The sequence below is a fragment of the Polyodon spathula genome, chromosome 6 (assembly GCF_017654505.1).
Source record: "Polyodon spathula isolate WHYD16114869_AA chromosome 6, ASM1765450v1, whole genome shotgun sequence".
NCBI lineage: Eukaryota > Metazoa > Chordata > Actinopteri > Acipenseriformes > Polyodontidae > Polyodon > Polyodon spathula.
In genome coordinates, this window is record NC_054539.1 from 6693527 (window position 1) to 6713019 (window position 19493).

Genomic DNA, 19493 nt, shown 5'->3' on the forward strand with positions numbered 1-19493 from the left:
GTGTCTGGCTAAAAACATGTCCGTCCATCGGGGAAGCAACTGGTTGGTTAGCCATTGAAGTGGTGGGGACAATTTCACCCTCGAGGTGAAATGACCAAGCAAGTACAACTCCTGCAACTGAAAGCATGACTATAAACCGTGTTTCTGTCTAAAATTGGACATTTCAGTCCTGTACATCAAGCAAAAGTCCATAGGTACGATTTATGGATTTTATTTGTCAGCTACAATCACTAAAAATCTAAATAATGAAACAGCCAGTATAAGGAAATAACAGCTGTACCATAAATACTGTGGGATATTTTATGTTACAGAGGAAGATGATTCTAATCTGGAAACTGATTGCACTAGATCACCAGCACATTACTGGTAATGAAAAAATAAGTGTTAAATGCAATGTTTGCCTTCTACTGTAACTACTTTTTTTTCTTTATTGAAAAGGCAATTTTTTAAAGGGGGACATGTGGAAAATAACACATCAGTTAATGCATGTGACTAGTGTAACCCAAAGGTTTACCTGGGATAGACTATTGTGATTTTTTAATTGAATAATACTTTTTAAAATGTACTTAAAAAACAAACACAAAAAACTGTACAAGCATTATAAACTAGTGCAATTAAACATGTGATCAAATGACACTCCTACAATCAAGTGGGTTTATTAAGGAGTAATAGCATACAATTACCATCTTGTTATCAAATTACTGAATACTGAAAATACAAAAAAGTATCAGATTAAAAAGTATGTCATGTATTTTACTCTAATGCCTTGATTCCATCTGCCACTTGAACCACTTTGAAAGCAAGCTGAAAACAGTCCTGTGCATTTCCATCTCAAACAAACCAAAATCAAACTGCTTTTATTTGGGACTCGGTTAGCCCGGTCTTCAGTTTGCTTTAAAGGAGGGAAAGTACCAAATAAACTGCTAATGTAATAGACAGATATTAGACCTAGGACAAGTATATTAGGATGGAGGGCTGTCAGTTAATTTGACCATCTGGTAATATGGAGCTGGGTTGCAGATCCACATTAGACTGTAGAATGTAGATGGAACCAGTGACTGACCAGGTTTAATACTGAATTATGAATTTAAAGGTGCAGATGGAAAATCGGCTTTGGAGTTCTTGGTTGCAGGAATAAATCAAACACATTATGTTTTTTTTAGGGCATACATAATATTGTTTTAATTTTTAGTGAGAAGCACCCTTTAGGATCCTTGCACTTTGTATGCATGGATATTTAAAAACTCAAGGAAGGTCAATCTTCAAGCAGCTGATAGAGGAAGAGAATCATAATCTGTGAAAAAAAATACATTTCCAATATAAAGATACAACATCTACAGTACACAATGTGTTAACTTATTTTTTTAATCTTGAATTGTGCTGTACATTTTATGTACTGGGTGACATCTGTACACAGTCCTGGAATTTTGGAAAATCCATAGCTGTGAATGGGTGATCTCTTATAACGGATTTATAATTTGCAATATCAGGTGATCTGTTTAAGAATTCTAGGCAGTAACTTTCATTTGAGGATTTGAATCTATTTCAGGCATGCCCACGGATGTTACATTGTGAAAAAACGGAGTGTAATATCGATAAGCTTCAAATAAACATTATGCAAAGTATGTATAAATATTTTATATAAACATAAGGCATAAAAAATATACACTTCTGGTACACAGACACCATTTAAAATACTTGCACTTTTGGTCTAAAACATGTAAACACCATCCCACATTGAATACAAAAGCAGCTTTTACACCAGCTCTGTGCTCACAACACTGATAAACTGGACATCCCCTACAAAAGCAGTTTCGGGATCACCAGAATTATAATATTTGCAAACAGTTAGATAGAACATAGGATGATTTTTTAAAAAGTCTTTGCATTGGATAGTTGGCTCAATATCTGATCAATGGAAGTTCATATGGGTATGTAAAAACATTACTTTCATAAAAGACTCTGAAGAAAAGCTAATGAACATCAATACAATCTTCAGAAACTGTGACGAACAAATACAGTACCCACAGTTGCTAGTCCAGTGCTGATGATGTATTTGCCAACTAGATAAGGGTTACACTGATGTTACCATGTCTTACTCCAAAACTGGGGGAATCCATTTCCATGTGTAATAAAATGGGACTTAGAAACAATGGCATGTTTGTATTTTCAAATATCCAAAGCCCTTTTTACTTTAGTTCCTAAGTGATATGTGTCCACCATTACCTTTGCTTTTTGTTTCATCCCAGAAGAAACAGTCACTGCTAGGTCTTAAAAATATGGATGAAAAGAAGAATTTGCTTAATAGCTGCTTCACTGGGTTAGAAAGAGTCTGAACTGTACTTAGAAACATCATCATGGAACTGGTATTCACACACAACACAACCTGGAATATATACAGAACCATTAGGAGGAATGCAGAGGAATTATTTTACGGAAAACAACAGATTGCCTTTGCTGGTATTGCTGCTTGCGACGTTTTCTTTTATCCCACTGGCACAACAGCAATGTTTTAAAAGTGGTTCGGAAAGTTTTATTGCACAGTGCATAACACATGGGGTTCACTGTGCTGTTCACGTAGCATAACCAGTAGCCCAAGTCCCACAAGGTTTTGGGGATGCATTCGTCACAAAAAGTGTTCACTAACACCATGATGTTGTATGGTGTCCATGTGATGATAAAGGCAAAAAGGATTGCACTAAGAGTCTGTGCAGCCTTTTTCTCTTTCACAAGTGACATTCGTTTTCGTTTTGTGATCTGCGTTCTGGTTTTTGAAGCGAAACTTTTTGCCAAAGCTGAGTCCTTGAAGGTTAAAGGCATAGATGCAGACTTAGTCGCTGGGGAAACTGCATCTGAGGTTTTGGGTGTTTCTATTGTTGGCATTGACTGAACTGATGTCTTGGAGAAGCACTGGTGGTAGCTGTTGTCCTCCTTATCATTCTTCTCTTTCTTGGGTATCCTGTCCTTACTGTTCACGTTTACTTTATGGTGATCATCTTTAGATATATCCAAGTGGTCAGCTTCGGCCAGTTGGGAGTTTACTGCGGTCTTGAGGCCAGGTAGATTTAACACGATGGAGTAAATGGCTCGGGTTGCAGGTATTTCTTCTTCATCTGAGGAACCAGATTGATCCAGGGAGGCAGCAGCATCGTTGTTGTTCCAACTGTCACTACTGCTGTGATCCTGGTCTCCTTCAGTGCTGGGTTTCCATGACTTCATCATAGGCAAGAAGTAGCAGCGACCTCGCTTCCGTCCAGCTGGCTTATTCACAGCCGGTTGTGTTAACTCGTAGCTGCTGCAGCTCCGTGAGCTGCCAGTCTGGAGGACAAATTGTTTTGTCTCTGAATCCCGGCCAGAAGCCTGCAGCCCGGCCAGTTCTTTGGTGCGCTTCTCCGTTTCCTTGTAGATTCTCCAGTACAAAATGGTCATGATGGTAACAGGCAGGTAAAATGCAGCTATGGCTGTACAAAAAGTGATGATAGGCTCTGAGAGGAACTGGATGAAGCATTCATTACGAGGCACGGTGCGCTTTCCAACAAAATATTGCCAAAACAAGATGGCTGGTGCCCACAGAACAAAAGAGATGGACCAGGCCAGGCCAATCATTATTCCGGCTCTTTTGGTTGTCCTCTTGGCTCGATAAGTGAGTGGTCTGGTAACAGAAAAGTATCTATCAAAACTTATGACTAACAAGTTCATGACTGAGGCATTGCTAGCTACATAGTCAATGGCAAGCCACAGGTCACATGCTAAGTTCCCCAAGGCCCACTGATCCATAATTATGTAGGTAGTATAAAGGTTCATTGAAATAACTCCAATGATTACATCTGCACAAGCAAGACTAAGCAGAAAATAATTATTGACCGTCTTCAATTGCTTGTTCACCTTGAACGACACCAGGACCAGGATGTTACCGATGATGGTGACCAGGGATAAGCTGCCAGTAAACAACACAATCAGGATAACTTGCCAAACCGCATGACCTCCAAGGGGGTCATAGGCTGGTGCGTGTGGCTGGGTGACATTATATGAGGGTGGAAGGTCTGAGTCATTATCTAGCAGATCAAAGTGGTCCTGCCATCTGGTTCCTTTGAGAAGCTTTGTGTCCTGGTAGTCTCTGATCCCAGAGGAGCTGACTGTTAAAACAAAGCTTGGTGCTGTGCTGTTGTAGTTCAAGTTCATTGTGACTTTCTGGCATATTCTGAAAAAACAAAACAAAAAACAAAAAAACACATTAACAGCTGTGATAGTCTCTTGCAATTCCATTCTCATCAGCTTTTAGAAGATTGTGGTTAAACATATTAGCTTGTTGCTTTGTGCTGCAATCAGCCAGACAATTCTTAATTTTCTGGTACAGCACATGCAGGAATACATCATTACCTCAGTAGTGTTCTCGATTTTTATGTATACATACTGTACATAGTACATAGTATTCCAATTCATTCAGGGCATGTCCTGCCAGTACATTACATATTTGCTGGATTGGACCAGTCACTCCATCCAAGCCTAATGATGTTAACCACCACAATGTTATTAAAACTTTAGAATTAAATTAGACAGGGCAGGACATGGCAAACTGGGACTGCCAAAAACTAGCGTCATGGAAAGTATCAACACTGAGAATCAGATATTTGCACATTTAACAAAATGCAATATAAATACAATTAAGAAAATTGTCTTGGTGTTTACATGTATGTGTATTTGTCTGTGTGGTCTCATGTTAAGCTACCATATCATGTTAACAAGTATTTTCACCATCTGCAAGTTATTGTTATACATCTGCAGGACAGTAAATGGATTGTCCTTACAAAAACATTGCTTTTCATTTTCCTTTGGACCACAAGGTGGTGGTGTTGACTACTTAATAAAATAACCCCCACTCATCAATTGAAATAACCCCCACTCTTCAATCGAAATAACCCCCACTCTTCAATCGAAATAACCCCCACTCTTCAATTGAAATAACCCCCACTCTTCAATCGAAATAACCCCCACTCTTCAATCGAAATAACCCCCACTCTTCAATCGAAATAACCCCCACTCTTCAATCGAAATAACCCCCACTCTTCAATCGAAATAACCCCCACTCTTCAATTGAAATAACCCCACTCTTCAATCGCAATAACCCCCACTCTTCAATCGCAATAACCCCCACTCTTCAATCGCAATAACCCCCACTCTTCAATCGCAATAACCCCCACTATTCAATCGCAATAACCCCCACTCTTCAATGGATTTTCAAGGAAGTTCTGATTTAATCTGGTCTCCTCAAAGACAAAAACACCTTTTCATACAGTATATTAACAAAAAAAGAAAAAAAAAGAAATGCATATATAGTTTAGCAAGGCAAGACAATCAGATTAGCACTGCTGGAGAAAGACAAGAAACAACCACTCAAGAGGATTTTAGAAAAGGAAACACTTTGAACCTTTAACACATTTAAGGTCAGCAAAATAACCTTCACATGTGTAAAATAAAACTTAAATAGTGATGCAAATACCCACATGGAAAGAAAATAAATGTGTAATATATATGTTACACATATGTTCTATGTTCAACATATAAAATAAATATATGGCTCACAGAAAGATTAATACCGAGGTTCTAAGTTAATATAACATTAAGTAAATTTACGGTGGTCTATCAATTACATAATAAATATGTAATGATTATTTAAATAAATATTTACTTATTTTGATACTAAAAATTATATAACAATAGTGGGGATATATATTAAACTATTGTTTTGAATGGTATGTAAAATTTATATACTACAAAAAACGGAATGTAAACAGTATGTAAAAATTTTTGTAATAAAGACCTAGGACACAAATTTTATATAATATTATATAGATACATTATATATCTAGATATAATATATATATATATATATATAGAATATTATATATCGTTGTACACGTATACACTACAACTGGAATCTGTAACTAATTTTGTAAATATATATATATATATATAATATAATATATATATATATATATATAATTATATTATATATATATATTATTTATACAGTTCATACATTCTATATTTAATTGTATTAAAAAATGCATTTACCTTTTTAAATTTAAAATTAATCAATATATTTATTATACAAAGCATTAAAACATAAGAACATAAGAAAGGTTACAAACGAGAGGAGGCCATTCAGCCCACCTGGCTTGTTCTATATATGTATTTGTCATATATGGATATTGCCAGAGCAGACTCATATAAATTAGTTGCTTGCAAAGGGGTTGTGATTTTTGTGTGGAAACTGCAATTATTTGTTGATTATTGTAAATATTTAATGTGATTTGTTATGAATCTGTGAAAATCACCCTGAGAGGTTTGTGTCCGCAAGAGTGGGGAGGTGTCTGTGTACCTGTGTTTGTGAACGGTGAGTCACTGCTCTTGGCAAGCTCTGCCAAATATCAAATGAGCTGCGAGCTTCCTTTATTAACCATGAAGGTGATTTTAAGAGCCCTGCTTGTCTACAATATTGTTTTGTTTTTTTTTATTATTACATTCCATACACAAGTACATACTGTATATTCAATGTTATATTTCAAATTTATGCATAATGCATTTTTTCATTTGAATTTTATATTTTCCAGTGTATTTACTTTAAATTTGAAAAGCATTAACAATATATTTAACATACACATTTATATATTTTAAATACATAAAACATACATTTACCATATATCGCATATATTTTTTATATCTAGAAAATAGGCTGCTTTTGGTGTATTAATAATGTATAAAATATATTGATAATATAGTTTTTATTATATTATATTTAATTCAAGGACGATGTTGGGAAAATCTAAGTATCATACATTTCTTATTATATATTAAAAATATATTTTTGTTCTGTATGGGTACTGCAGGCTCACCTTCACTTTATTTCCACTTCAATACTTATTCATAATCCCTAATGGCACTTGAGCTTTCAAGTAACCCTCTAAATTGAATTTCACTGTCATTTACATTACCACTGGTCTTCAATTTAAAGTAATATTTACACTTTTCAAATATACATCAAGCATAATCTTACTATTTTGTTTCTAGTAACTAATGAGCAACGTACTGGAAAAAGTTTCAATTTTTTATTTTTTTATTCATGAAGACCCATATGAAGACAATAAAGATCATTGATCTGAAATGTTGCATGCAATGTGTCACGAAGACACATGGCTTGCTAGCAGTTTTGTTTCTCCTGTCTTAATTGAAGCATGGTTTAGTTACCTCTTTTAGTCTTCATTCCCAGTTCTGATTCCTGCAAATGTCTTGAACAAAAAAAAAAAAAAAAAAACACGAATGGAAAATGTCTGTCCAGTATCCTTGGAAACATGGAGCTGTGTAATTGTTCAATTCTTATTGAAACTTCTGCTTGGTCTGTGTGTATTGTATTTGGTTAATACATGCTTTCTTTCAAAATGCTATATTCTGAGCAAAGTGAACCTGATTTTAATACTGGAATGAAAACACAAACTGGTCACTATTTAAATTAAATTGAAATAATTATTAGTAAATAAAACATGCTATGGATTTTAGAAAAGTCTTAGATGCATGGAAAAACAAAGCTTCCACAGACATCAATAGATCAATCTGTGGAACCTGTATAAAAAGCTGTTGTGTTTGTCAAGATAATATGGTTTGTATTGGCTATATGACAAAGTTGACAAAATCACTACTAAATATTCATAAAAACAATCACACACCAATGGGTTTACTGTCACACTGATGAAAGCTCTAACTGATCTGCCTATTAGCATTAGTTTCTCTTAAGTTTTACCTTGGAGCAGTCAAGATACCTGTGACATTCCAGTTAAGATTGCATTGAACTGTCTTGTATGATTTAGGCCTTTAAACCGTATTAGTTGCCTTCAAACCCGCTTAAACGTGCTAAATATGGTTAGAGTCCACACTACGCAGCGTTCAATACCGTTCTCGAGAACCAGACTCGAGACAACCTCAGGGGGCAGTCTCAAGTCTGGTTCTAATTAGGATGCACCAGGTAGTGAAATTTATCAGGAGTGTGGACGCTGTAATACCAAACTACATTTTTTGTGTATCCTCCAATATCCTACAATGCTTTGTGGTAAGTTTGGCTAAATATCCAGAACAGGCGCCTGAAGGACTTTCTGTCAGTGTACACTCTGCACTAGGTATTCATTTTTATGCTTAAAGAAAATCTGTCCGGAAATCTCTGTTAAACTAGTGAAGAAAACAAAAGCGCAATGGTAAATTAGGTGACTGCAAAAATGAAATGGGGGTTAAAAGTAGGATTGGTAATGAACAATTCACATCATTTGTCATCTTTGTTTGAAATAAAAAGGGTGCCACAATTAGGATCATGCAAGATATGAAGGTAAAAGCAAAGATTGCTTTGAAATTAACATATTTTTTCTGAATTTAATTACAAAACAGAATCAGCTCAATTTGTTTAAAAATAATTATGATTAAAAATTAAACCTGAAAACTTCAAGCCCTACTTGTGTGTGTTCGCATTTACTTCTTCCAAAATACTTGCTTTATTTCCTTTAAGCAATATGGACCTCTATTAATATGGGGCATAACACATTATTTTAAAATAAAACACAGTGCATGATGGGATACTATCTTATTAATTTCCACTGTTCATTGTGTTGCTAGGAACTGTAACAGAACTATTTTAAGAGAGTGTGGACACATTAAGCCCGACTGAACAGGAACTTGAGTGTGGATGCTCTGAGCTGGATTAATGAGAAGGTTTTTGAGTACAGAGCTCAAGATCGGTTATGTAGTGTTGACAGGGCCTTACAATGTAAGTGTTACTCTGTTAAAGATTGATAATGTTCTACTCTAGAATGCAGGTATCCATTTAATATGTAGCTCCTGTCTGTATGCCCTGTGCACATCATAATCTCTTTGGTGCTTCCTCCCAAAAATGCCAAATCAAAAGTTGTTCTCCTGCTTTTTTTTAAAGCCTACTTTTGAAATGTGAAGGTACAAATGGTCGCCAGTAAACATAATACACATTTTAACGTTGGAATATGCAAAGCATTATTGTTGAAAACACTAATACTGTGAAGGGTGAATGGAGAATTAGTTGTTGTCTTTTAAACTCCCAGAGTCCCAGAGAGGTGAAAAACCCTTTAGATATGATAACTATGGAGGTGCACAGAGCTTGAGCTCAAGCCTTTCAAGCCACCCCACATGGATCTGCTTCCCACAGCTCGCTACAGTTGCCACTAATTTGACATATTTGCCAGTCTTAGAACACAAGAGACCCCTGATGGAATAATGATGAAGGTAAGTTTGTTGCAAAGTGGGACAACCCAAGACTAAATTCAGCTTTCAATTCGTATTCATGTCTAATTGACATTTTTTTCTTCTTTTTTTTTTCTAATATATTGACCCAGATTTATTAAGATCTTTACACCAAAATGTTATTTCTGGTTTTTGGGTTTTTTTTTTTTGTTTAAGTAAAATCAAAATCTTACATCTGGTTTCACAGTCCCTGATTAGCACTAATCTTGCCCTACCTAATGTTACTTTAGGGAAGGCAGTCCAAAAAGCTCTGTGACATCAGTGGTATATAAACGCCTTGGTAAAAAACAACTTGGTGAGCCTATGCTGTTTGTTACTAGCTATGCAACTCGTTATGTAGTAATGTGGAGTTATGTGAATTAAAAATAAACATATATTTATAACACACAAGCTGCTTTGCTGAAGCCAAACGTTACTTTTTTCAAGCAGCAATTACATCTCTGAGTCATTCAATAATTAGTTTCTCCCATGCAACTAAGGAATCATACTGTCAACACATGGGCAAGTCTCTGTATAAAAAACATTTCCTGTTATTCTAAATGATTACTGTGTGGTTCTTCCATAACTAAGAAATTTAGACTAACGTAGTGATTATTAAAAGTATGCTTCACTAAATGAATGTGTTAGTTCTTTAAAAGACATGCATCTCCTTTACAAAATGTAAGAATAAACATGCTACATGTAAGTGTGAAAGAACCTTAGAAATATTTTGTTGTTAATCAATTAATTTAATTCAAGGGCTCTTAAGAGTTTAAAGCTGTGCTAACGTGAAACTATGTGAGCAGTCCAAGCCTCCAGCTGTACTCTTCAGAATGGTTGTAGAGCAAGACAAATAGGAAGCACACACTAGTGGGACAGTATGAGAAATGGCTACACCAAATGTTCTATTGTTTTGACCCTCTGTTAGTATGTCACAACTTCGGACTGCTCTGTCTGACACAAGGGTAAAAAATATCACTTGCTATTGGGGTCCAAAAGCCATATTTTTTTTTATTGAAAAATTGTGTGATCTTCAGAATCACCAAGAACAAATCAAGGTGTATTGCAGACAGATACAAACACATCGAAAGAGACAAAGATCAAATTATATGCCGAGACACTGAGCACGGTGCACACAATAGGCAACATCTGTCACATGCTCTTACCTCCAGCCAATCATATTACTTACTACTGTACATATCTTCTTCTTATAACATAAGCTCACATGTACACCTATGAGCAAAAGTTTTGCATCACCTAAAATTTAAGGATTGAGACAATTAAAAACAAAAACCTATATGAATATAATACAATATATATATATATATATATATATATATATATATATATATATATATATATATATATATATCAGATAATCAAAGAAACTACAAAATGTTATCGCAAAAGTCTACCAGAAGCCTTTATAGCAGTCCAGTATTTCATGTTATATTTGGAAATGTCACATGTTTCACTTTTTCTTTTGTTTTGTTTTTTTTGTTAAGCATTGTAAAGTATATGGTTAAGTGATATATCAGGAAGTCAAGAAGTACACATCAGACTTTGAAATGAAGAGAAAAACAAAAATAGGCAACAAAAAATGACAATAGATATATAAAACAAAATAAATAAAAATAAACAAGGCACTATGCCTAGTTTTCTGTATACTTAAACTATATTTTTTGTTATTATTTTCTAAAGACAGAATTTTTTTTCAAAGCACACAGCTACTCATCTCTCACAGCCAACTTCTCCTGAAACGAGCTACTGCTAGCTATAAATACCTTCTAGCCCCATAACTCCTCCCCTGGGCTAAACCATTTCAATAACTGCGTTTAGGAAAGAAAAAAACATTTTTAAAACCAGCTTTTTTTTTCTCTCTTTACAGGCTCGGTTTAAACACAACAGCACCCCGGAACGCAGGATACCCAGGTTATTTTCTTGTTATTTGCTTCTGCAATGTTTTTCTTTGTTTAAATAATTATTTTACGCAACCAAGTTAAAAACCAATTTAACAATGAAATAGTCTGTGAGTCCCGATTTTTGCTTCCTGTAAACACAGTGATGGAGATTATGTTTGTTTCCCTTATGTTATTCATTATGTTAACGTAACATTATTCAGCAGGTTTCATTCGATATTATGAAGCAAAATTAGTTAATTCTTTAGGGTGATAAACAATTTGGCCATTTAATAGCATAGTGTTTATCTGACGCCCCAGCATCATATATTACAGCTCAGAAGGTAACAGAGTGTATATGCTAATGGCTACAAGAACTGAAAGACAAACAGCACAAATGGAGTGTGAAGCAGCAGGAATTTAAGACAGCAGGGAAGCTGTGCATAATGCTGTGATGATCTATTTCGTGCTTGGTACCGTCAATCCACTGCAAATCCCCAACAAAACTGGCACCTAAATACATCCTCCTGCCATCATTCCAACAGTCAGGGCAATGCTTTCCCCTGGCACCCTGCCACCAAGAAATGGGCTACGTAGCAAAGGGCATTATCTTAACTGTGGAGTTTTAGGCTTGGAACCATGACAGTGCCTGTCTAATCAAAGACTATCTTAAAGAACCACATAATGATTTAAAATGATTCAGCAGGAGCTACAGTGTTGAGGTAGGAATGAAACACCCAGATGGCCACGGTCACCTGAATTCTTCTAGGAGGTAAGTGTAACATCAGGGATTCCAAACATGAGCCAACTTGAATTAGTTCCATTCAAGTGTCAGGCACAACCAAGACAGAGGGCCCGAAACAGCAGAGGGCTGGACCAAATAATAATGAAAATAATGCTTTGATCTATTTCTGCCTGTCACTCCTTTACTCAAGCCTCAGTTTACCTTTATGAAAGGAACTTATTCCATCTTCTATCAGCAGGTGCCAGCTACTGCAGTGGTGATAACTGAGTTGAGTAATTCAAGGGTTTTTCAAGGTAAATGTCTAATTCTTCAGAAGACAAGTCTAATAATTTTGTAATACTGCATGCCTCCTTCTTTCACTTATACAATAAATTGGTTAAACAAATTCAATTCAATAAATTATTAGAACACAAGTCTAAAATTAATTTCTTAGGGAGCTGTGTGAAAATAATTTATGGGAGATATCAAGTCTTTATACATCCTTTTTTTCTTTACTGATCCTTTACACCCAATAACTCACAGATGTCAACTAAAATCAACAGCCATGTTGTCCAGAAGGTCTCCCGGAAAATAATATCCTGCTATCAAACCTCTGCACGCATGAGATGTGACAGGTGCTTTTTCAGTGTGTCCAAATAATCACACAATGACTGTGACAGAAGACAATAGAGTCTAAGTAAAAGTTGAACCAATATACAGTATTTGTTATTATTATTTATTTCTTAGCAGGTGCTCTTATCCAGGGAAACTTACAATATGATTCCAATTCCTTTCAGCTAGGAAAGTGAACTTTTTTAGACAGGTGTTTTGTTTTTAGTTTGTTTCTTTTTGTTTATATTCAGCATGGCATCGTCAGAAGGGCGTTTGACTAGATCCCTTTTAGCTCCCTTATTAATGCATTTCACATGCCCATTCATGGAAACATTAACTGTACAAGATCAACGCACTGCACAGAATGTAATGATGTCTGAGCTGCTTACGTTGCCCTTGCACTAGGACAGGGACAATATAAAATGAAGTGTAAAATCAGAGTTCCAGAAATTAAGAGAGCAGTTTCAGAAATTAAGATGTGATCTAGGTGCTGACATGTTGACAATTAAAATGTTTATTTCACTGCCTAAATCTCAACCTTTTGAAGAATGTCCCTGTAAAGGATGGCGTGTATGGTGACGTCAGAACTGGAAGAAACACTCAGTACTGTCAGGTGAAATGTGAATTGTGCTGTTGTGCAATTTAATCAATAAACAGAAAATAAAAGGTTGAACAAACGAAAATAAAACGGCACAGTAGCCAAAACAAACAGACAAACAAAATGTACTAACACTAAACAAACAGACAAACGAGTGGACGAACAGACAAACAAGATGAGTGTAAATCAATTATTTACTTTAGGTTTTACTTTCTCCTTCTCCACACCTGTTCTCCACTCACCGAACACACAACCCCGAGTGAGTAAAAACATGCTGCTTTTATGCAGCTGTACCAAGACTCGATTGCTAATCAATCATTCAATTGGAGTCTCGGTACAACTGCATGTGAATTAATAAAAGTGCAATTCCATGTGCTCACATATTATTACAGTTTACCTGCGCGTGAAGTGCTGTGCAATCCTCGTGCCTAAATACAAATATAAATTTGAAACACTTGTGTTACACAGACCCATTTGTATCTTGTGTCCCAATAACTATACACCAACATTAACACACTAAACGTAACATACAACACAAATAAATAGCCCAGGGATGGGGCACTTTCCCACAGTCCCTCACAACCACCCTTGCTGTTGAAACAGAAAACAGCCAAGCATGCACAGCAGTATGACATTCAATTAGAAGTAATGAGTTAGCTTTGGCTTTATTGATGGTAAATTGGACCCTCTGGTTAACTTGCGAACCAGCTGCTTTTAATGTGGATCTGGACCTTTCTACCAACGTTTCGTGGTAGTTGTGTGTGGTAACAGTTGATGACTATATAAACACTCACTGGTATGAGTGGGCATTAAAATGTGTAAAGGAGGCTGTGTGGCCTGGTGGTTAAAGAAAAGGGCTTGTAACCAGGAAGTCCTGGGTTCAAACCCCAGCTAACTCACTGTGTAACCTTGACCAAGTCACTTAACCTCCTTCTGCTCTGTCTGTTGGGTGAAATGTTGTTGTAAGTGACTGCAGCTGATGCATAGTTCACCTTGCATAAAGGAGTCTGCTAAATAAACAAGTAACAATAAGAAGTATAGTGATGGATTTTTAGATTACTTAAGGTTATAATATCCAATTAATGAAAAATACAGTTAACTATATCAAAAGTCAAGTCAAGGCTGTTCACTACTCTAGCTTCTAACTATGACTGGAATTTGTTGGCGAGTGAAATGTTCTTAAACATAATTTGGTGGCATCTAAGATTGCTTTGTTTGGTTACTTCAAAGGTTGCCATATTTTTATTTTTAACAACTTCCCAGTTGGACTGTACAGCAATTAGTTCATGTTGGTAACAACCAAATATGGTGAGTCTTTCAAAATAGCACAAGAAACCTGGATGTTACTTGGTGAATACAAACCATGGGCCTGATTTTCAAAAGGGGTTTCATGTTCGGTGGAAATGGCAAAATCTGCAGAATTTTTTCACCTGTTAATCCGTTAAAAAATATCCTATTTTCTATGGTGATCCTCCATTTTATCTGCTGGTGGATCACTTTTCATGCAGAATTTTCTGCTGTTCTAAAAGAGTAAGTGAGGCAAAGTGGTTTGCAGTGTGCAGGTGTAGAAGTTCTGCCGTTTTCACGTAATGACAAACAACAACATTCACAGTGCAATGATGCTTTATTTACAATCCAAAGTCACCTGACAACTGTAAATAACAAGTCACTGGCAATACACAGCTATGTGTACTGGTCAGTAAAAACCATAGGGTTCAGTCCCAAAATAATCACAGTAAATACAAACACAGAAAAAAAAAACACTGTCACAAGTCCAAAGTGAGTGTTTTTCAAGTGCAAGTGTTGAAATACAATTATTCATGAACAGTAGTGCAGTGCTGTCCAGGTTGGTGCTGACCTTTAGCGACAGCTCCCGGTACGTGCTAGCCGTCTAACAAGAGCAAACGTTTACAATTAGTACGACAAACAAACAAACACTAAACACACTGTATATCACAGTCCTTCAGCGGTTCTCTCGTAACCATAACAAGTAGCAGTTCGCTCGGCCACATCCTGTTTTGTGCTTTCAGCTATGCCCCCTTGGTTAGCGAGTGCAATAGTTTTTCTTCCAATCCTCGATTGCCACATCGCTTCCCGTCTGGGGCAATGAGTTGGTGTACTATGGCTCCGCTCCCTTCCAGGATGCTGACTTCCGATTGACCACGGAATGAACTGCCAAACCACCCAGTCCAGGGCACACTGTTCCTTTTACACAGCGCCCTCACAGGTTGGGAGGAAGATTTGTAACCAAGATTCATTCTTTCTCAATTGCTTGTTTAATTAGGATAACATAAAACAAACAAACATGATCGAATCATATTATGGGAGTTATAGGTTTGAAAGGAGGTATAACTGCAGTGTACAAAAAGGAAAATGAAAGAAAACTTTTTTTTTTTTGGATGTACAAAAATTGAAATGATTTATTTGAGGACGCTTTATTTTTTTCTCTACCGTGAAGTAAAGTATTTTTTTTATCTTGTAAACCTTTTTTATTTTTAGGTTATGATCCCAAGCCAAATCGGGATCGGGTCAACCCCATCATCTTAAGGACCATTCATTGACATTTTTGGAAAGCCAAAATCTTATTTGTCAGCTTGTGCTGACAATTTACTAAAGCTGACCTGAATAAGAACAAATACCAGAACAAGATCTGACCACCCCTTTGTGTCAACGTGAGAATAGTTAGAATCTTGTTCAAGGATAGCCCATAACTATACTTTGGAAACTTTATTTTTTTTAAATAAATAAATAAATAAATAAACAAACACATTGTATACATATGCGTGGGTAGCCACTGGAAAATACTGACCGGCACAGAGCACTGGTGTTAATACACCGCTCAGGCGCACAGGTTTAATTTTCAACACAGTACTGACACTAGGGTACCAGCAATGGTAAACCTAGTGTCATATTTAATAAAGAAAAATAAGCTAAAAATAAAAGTTTGCCATACAAAATGCTGAGCTACTACTCTACGGTAACCCTCTCTATACTGTTTTGGGATCCACATTCCCTAAACTGACCTACTTCTGTTCTTTTGCTTCTGAGGTCCTGGCCACCCAGCGACTCTGGGCCATTCTGATGGTCCTGGCTGGGCAATCGCCTTCACAGGCTCCGTCTTGCAGTTAAAGGGTTCTGTGGTAGTAGTAGAACGGTCGCGTCCCCCTGGATGTAAACAAACACGCTCTCACTCAGAGCCCGTCTGTATAGCAATGGCCTAGCAGCAGCCCCAAGCTGTAGTGCAGTCACTTTCTGAGCTCTGCGCAGTATCTCCAGGCACGCCCCCCCAGCCAAACGAAACCTCCCGTTTATGGCTTATTATGAAAGGCGGAGGTGGCTTACATTGATCGAAAATGAGCGATCAATAGACGCAGCACTCAGCAGGGGAAAGGCAGAAACAATGCACATTAAAACTGCATGCAGAAGTAAGGAATTATATTGAGGAGGATGTTTTAAATTATAATACCTTGTTTTGTCCAGTTTTATATTTGTACCAATGTACTGAACTATAAAATAAAATCTAAGAAATGATAACATCCATTCACATTTATTCACGCTTAATATAACCTGTCATTTACAGGTCATTTTCACCTCACTGTATGAAAACTTTAATGCAAGTAATGCCTCCATGATGCCAGATAGACTTTAGCCCAGAAAAAAAAAAAAGGTTTAAATAGTGCGCCTATCAGTGGTTAAAGCCTGGTTTCCAAACTAACTAATTATCGCTCACTTTAAGGTGCACACCATGATTATCGCCCTTTAGTAAGTACGCTGTGAGCAAAACTCATCTCATTATTCAGAGTCATGTGCCTCATTTAAAAACATTATCATACATTACCATAAACACCACATATTCATTCTGATTACCATAATATGCCCACTATTTCATGCAACAATGAGTACAATTGCAATAGTAAATACGGAAATCATGAATGTGCACAGTAGTTACAATTATGGTGCACCATCAGGTCTAGTGCCCTTTCGGAAATGAGGCCCAAAGAATACTGAACTGTAGGCTGTCAGTTAGCAGAATAAACAAAAACAGGAGCCACATCCTCAAGTGTCTTTGCCAACCTAGAATACAGGTGGATTTGATCGCTGCTGTAGATTTGGTTTCCTCTACCTAGTTGAGAGAAGCTGATAACCTGATAAATTGTTTTCTGGATATTAGCAATTTGCAGGATATTGACCAAAATCCCCCAAAATAAGCTAAAGCAGTTGAAGAGCTATTTGAAGGACAACAATGCACTGTCTGGTTACTGCCTTTGGTGGGGTATGTAAGCTATAAACCACGACTGGTCGTGCGGATCTCATGATACATACCACGCCTGGGTGACACCTTGGGCCTTTAACCACCCCAGAAGTGGTATATTTCATCGGAGCCGCACGGCCCGAAGTGGTTTATACCACTTATAACATGGCTACCTGGCATTTGTGGGAAGAAAAATAATTAAAATAATTAAAACACATTTATTTAGACAAAACCAGAAACTTTTATTGTGCATACATCCACAGTGGAATAAATTGCACATGTTCATTTATTGTGAAATTCTGCATCGAAAGTGCCATCTCACTAGAAACTAGAGAACTGAAAACAAGCTGTGATGATGGGCAAAGTTCCCAATGACACTAGGAAGTAAGGAGAGCAGCTGCAATGGAGACTGGATCATAGTACGTTTTCATCCTTTTGGATCTCAAAATATGTTTTTGTTAGTTGTCGGACACCCTCGTGTCCAAGTCATGCCAGATTAAGTTGGATCAAACCAGATTTTAATCACCAGTCCATTCATGGTGTCGGGACCGTGTCTCTGCTTCCCGCAGACACTTCAAATCCAGGCTGGTAATTCGGGGACTGGTGTCTGTCTTTACCTGCTTTTCTAAGAGATTTCCTGACTGACGAATACATTATTGCTGGTTTTAAACTTGCTGTCAGCAGAGATGTTAAAACTTCTATTGTTAAAATATCTATTTAGCCCAGCTCAGCATTCTGAAACTGGAGACTGAATACTGGTCCTCAGTTGAACTTCTTGCACTGGAATAAAATTCCCTTAATGTTGTTGAGATTTTTTAGATTTATTTCCATAAAATGAATGTCCATATTATTTTCTTAAAGTACATTAACCAGCCTATGCTGTAATTTTGTTGTGTGTTTTCTTTCAATCTTTGCTTTCTTCTATTTTATTTAGCTGTTCCTCGTCTACTGTTAGGTGTCTACTCTTGCTGGTACACTTATTTATTGTTTTCAGATGGACTGCTGTCATTCAGAAATGGTTATCTGCTGATAAGATGGGAGCGGCTTTCCCGGAGCATGCTTTATGGTACTCGTAGGACACAGTACCCCTTATCTAACTGAGAACTCCACGATGTAGAGTAAAGTATTGCTGCAGCTCTTGATGGCAGTGTGGAAGTTAATGTCACGTGACTTGAGTGTAACATTGCTATCTTTACCTTATTTTCTGATGTTAGGAGAGAGTGATGCCTGACAGAAGGGGCTGTTGAACTCTCGTCAGTACAGGCAAGTGAGGCATGGCCTGCTGAGCGTCGTCTATCTGACTATCTAGGAAGACATTTTTCATATTCTTTATATATTTATTATTAATTAAAACATATATTGAATACCTATTTTAGGACAGTTAAGTATGTACATAAGTAAGTTAACATTGGTCCACGAGACACGTCTGCAGTTGATTTAAATGAAATGAATTCGACGAGTAGAACTTACTCCCTCCAGTTGTGAAAACGCAGTGGCAGGTAGCTGGAAGATTGCAGCACTGAGTCACACAGCTCACAGGGCCTCATGAAACTGCCTGGTTAAAACCTTAGTGTTGTCATTGGTGCTGATGTTTTTTGCTATAACAACACATATTGTGGAAAAGCCCAAGCGGTGGACAAATCCCTGGCCTGTCTAGAAAAGGTAATGAAAAAGCACCAGTAGATTATTCCTGAATAAACTTGCTCTCGTTTTCAATGCTTGTGGACCCAACTAAAACTCTTTTCAAGATGGTTGCTTAAAGTTATTGAGTGAAGCAAAGAGTAATAGAGTGTGTATCATGACCACTGTTGTCAAACGTCAACTGAATCTGATCAACAGGGTCAAACACGTTTTAATCTTTGCAGCAACAACCAAGACAATTTACAAATGTTGAGCAAATAGTTGTTTGTTGGTTACCACACTATTAGATGTTCTTGCTGGACAATTGATGCATATTGCACTTCACCTTAAACATTACAAACTGTAAAATTAACCTGCACATTTCCTGTGGTAATCTTTTGTTAGGGTCAACATGACTCACTGTATAACAACTGCCCTCTTGGTGACAAGAAGCATTTATATCAGCTACATCCAAAATCTGCAATCTTAAACAGA

At 36.8% G+C, this 19493-nt stretch overlaps 1 protein-coding gene across 1 annotated transcript in view; it reads right to left on the reverse strand.

Annotated features, from left to right (window-relative positions):
• Positions 1 to 303: 303 nt before the first annotated feature.
• The window catches only part of LOC121316737 (muscarinic acetylcholine receptor M3-like), an 85789-nt gene continuing 66599 nt past the window's right edge, over positions 304 to 19493 (reverse strand). Inside the window, exon 2 of the mRNA XM_041251869.1 lies at positions 304 to 4201. Coding sequence (XP_041107803.1) covers positions 2407 to 4182 — 1776 coding nt within the window. The 5' untranslated portion in view covers positions 4183 to 4201 and the 3' untranslated portion in view covers positions 304 to 2406. The remainder of the gene's footprint in view (positions 4202 to 19493) is intronic.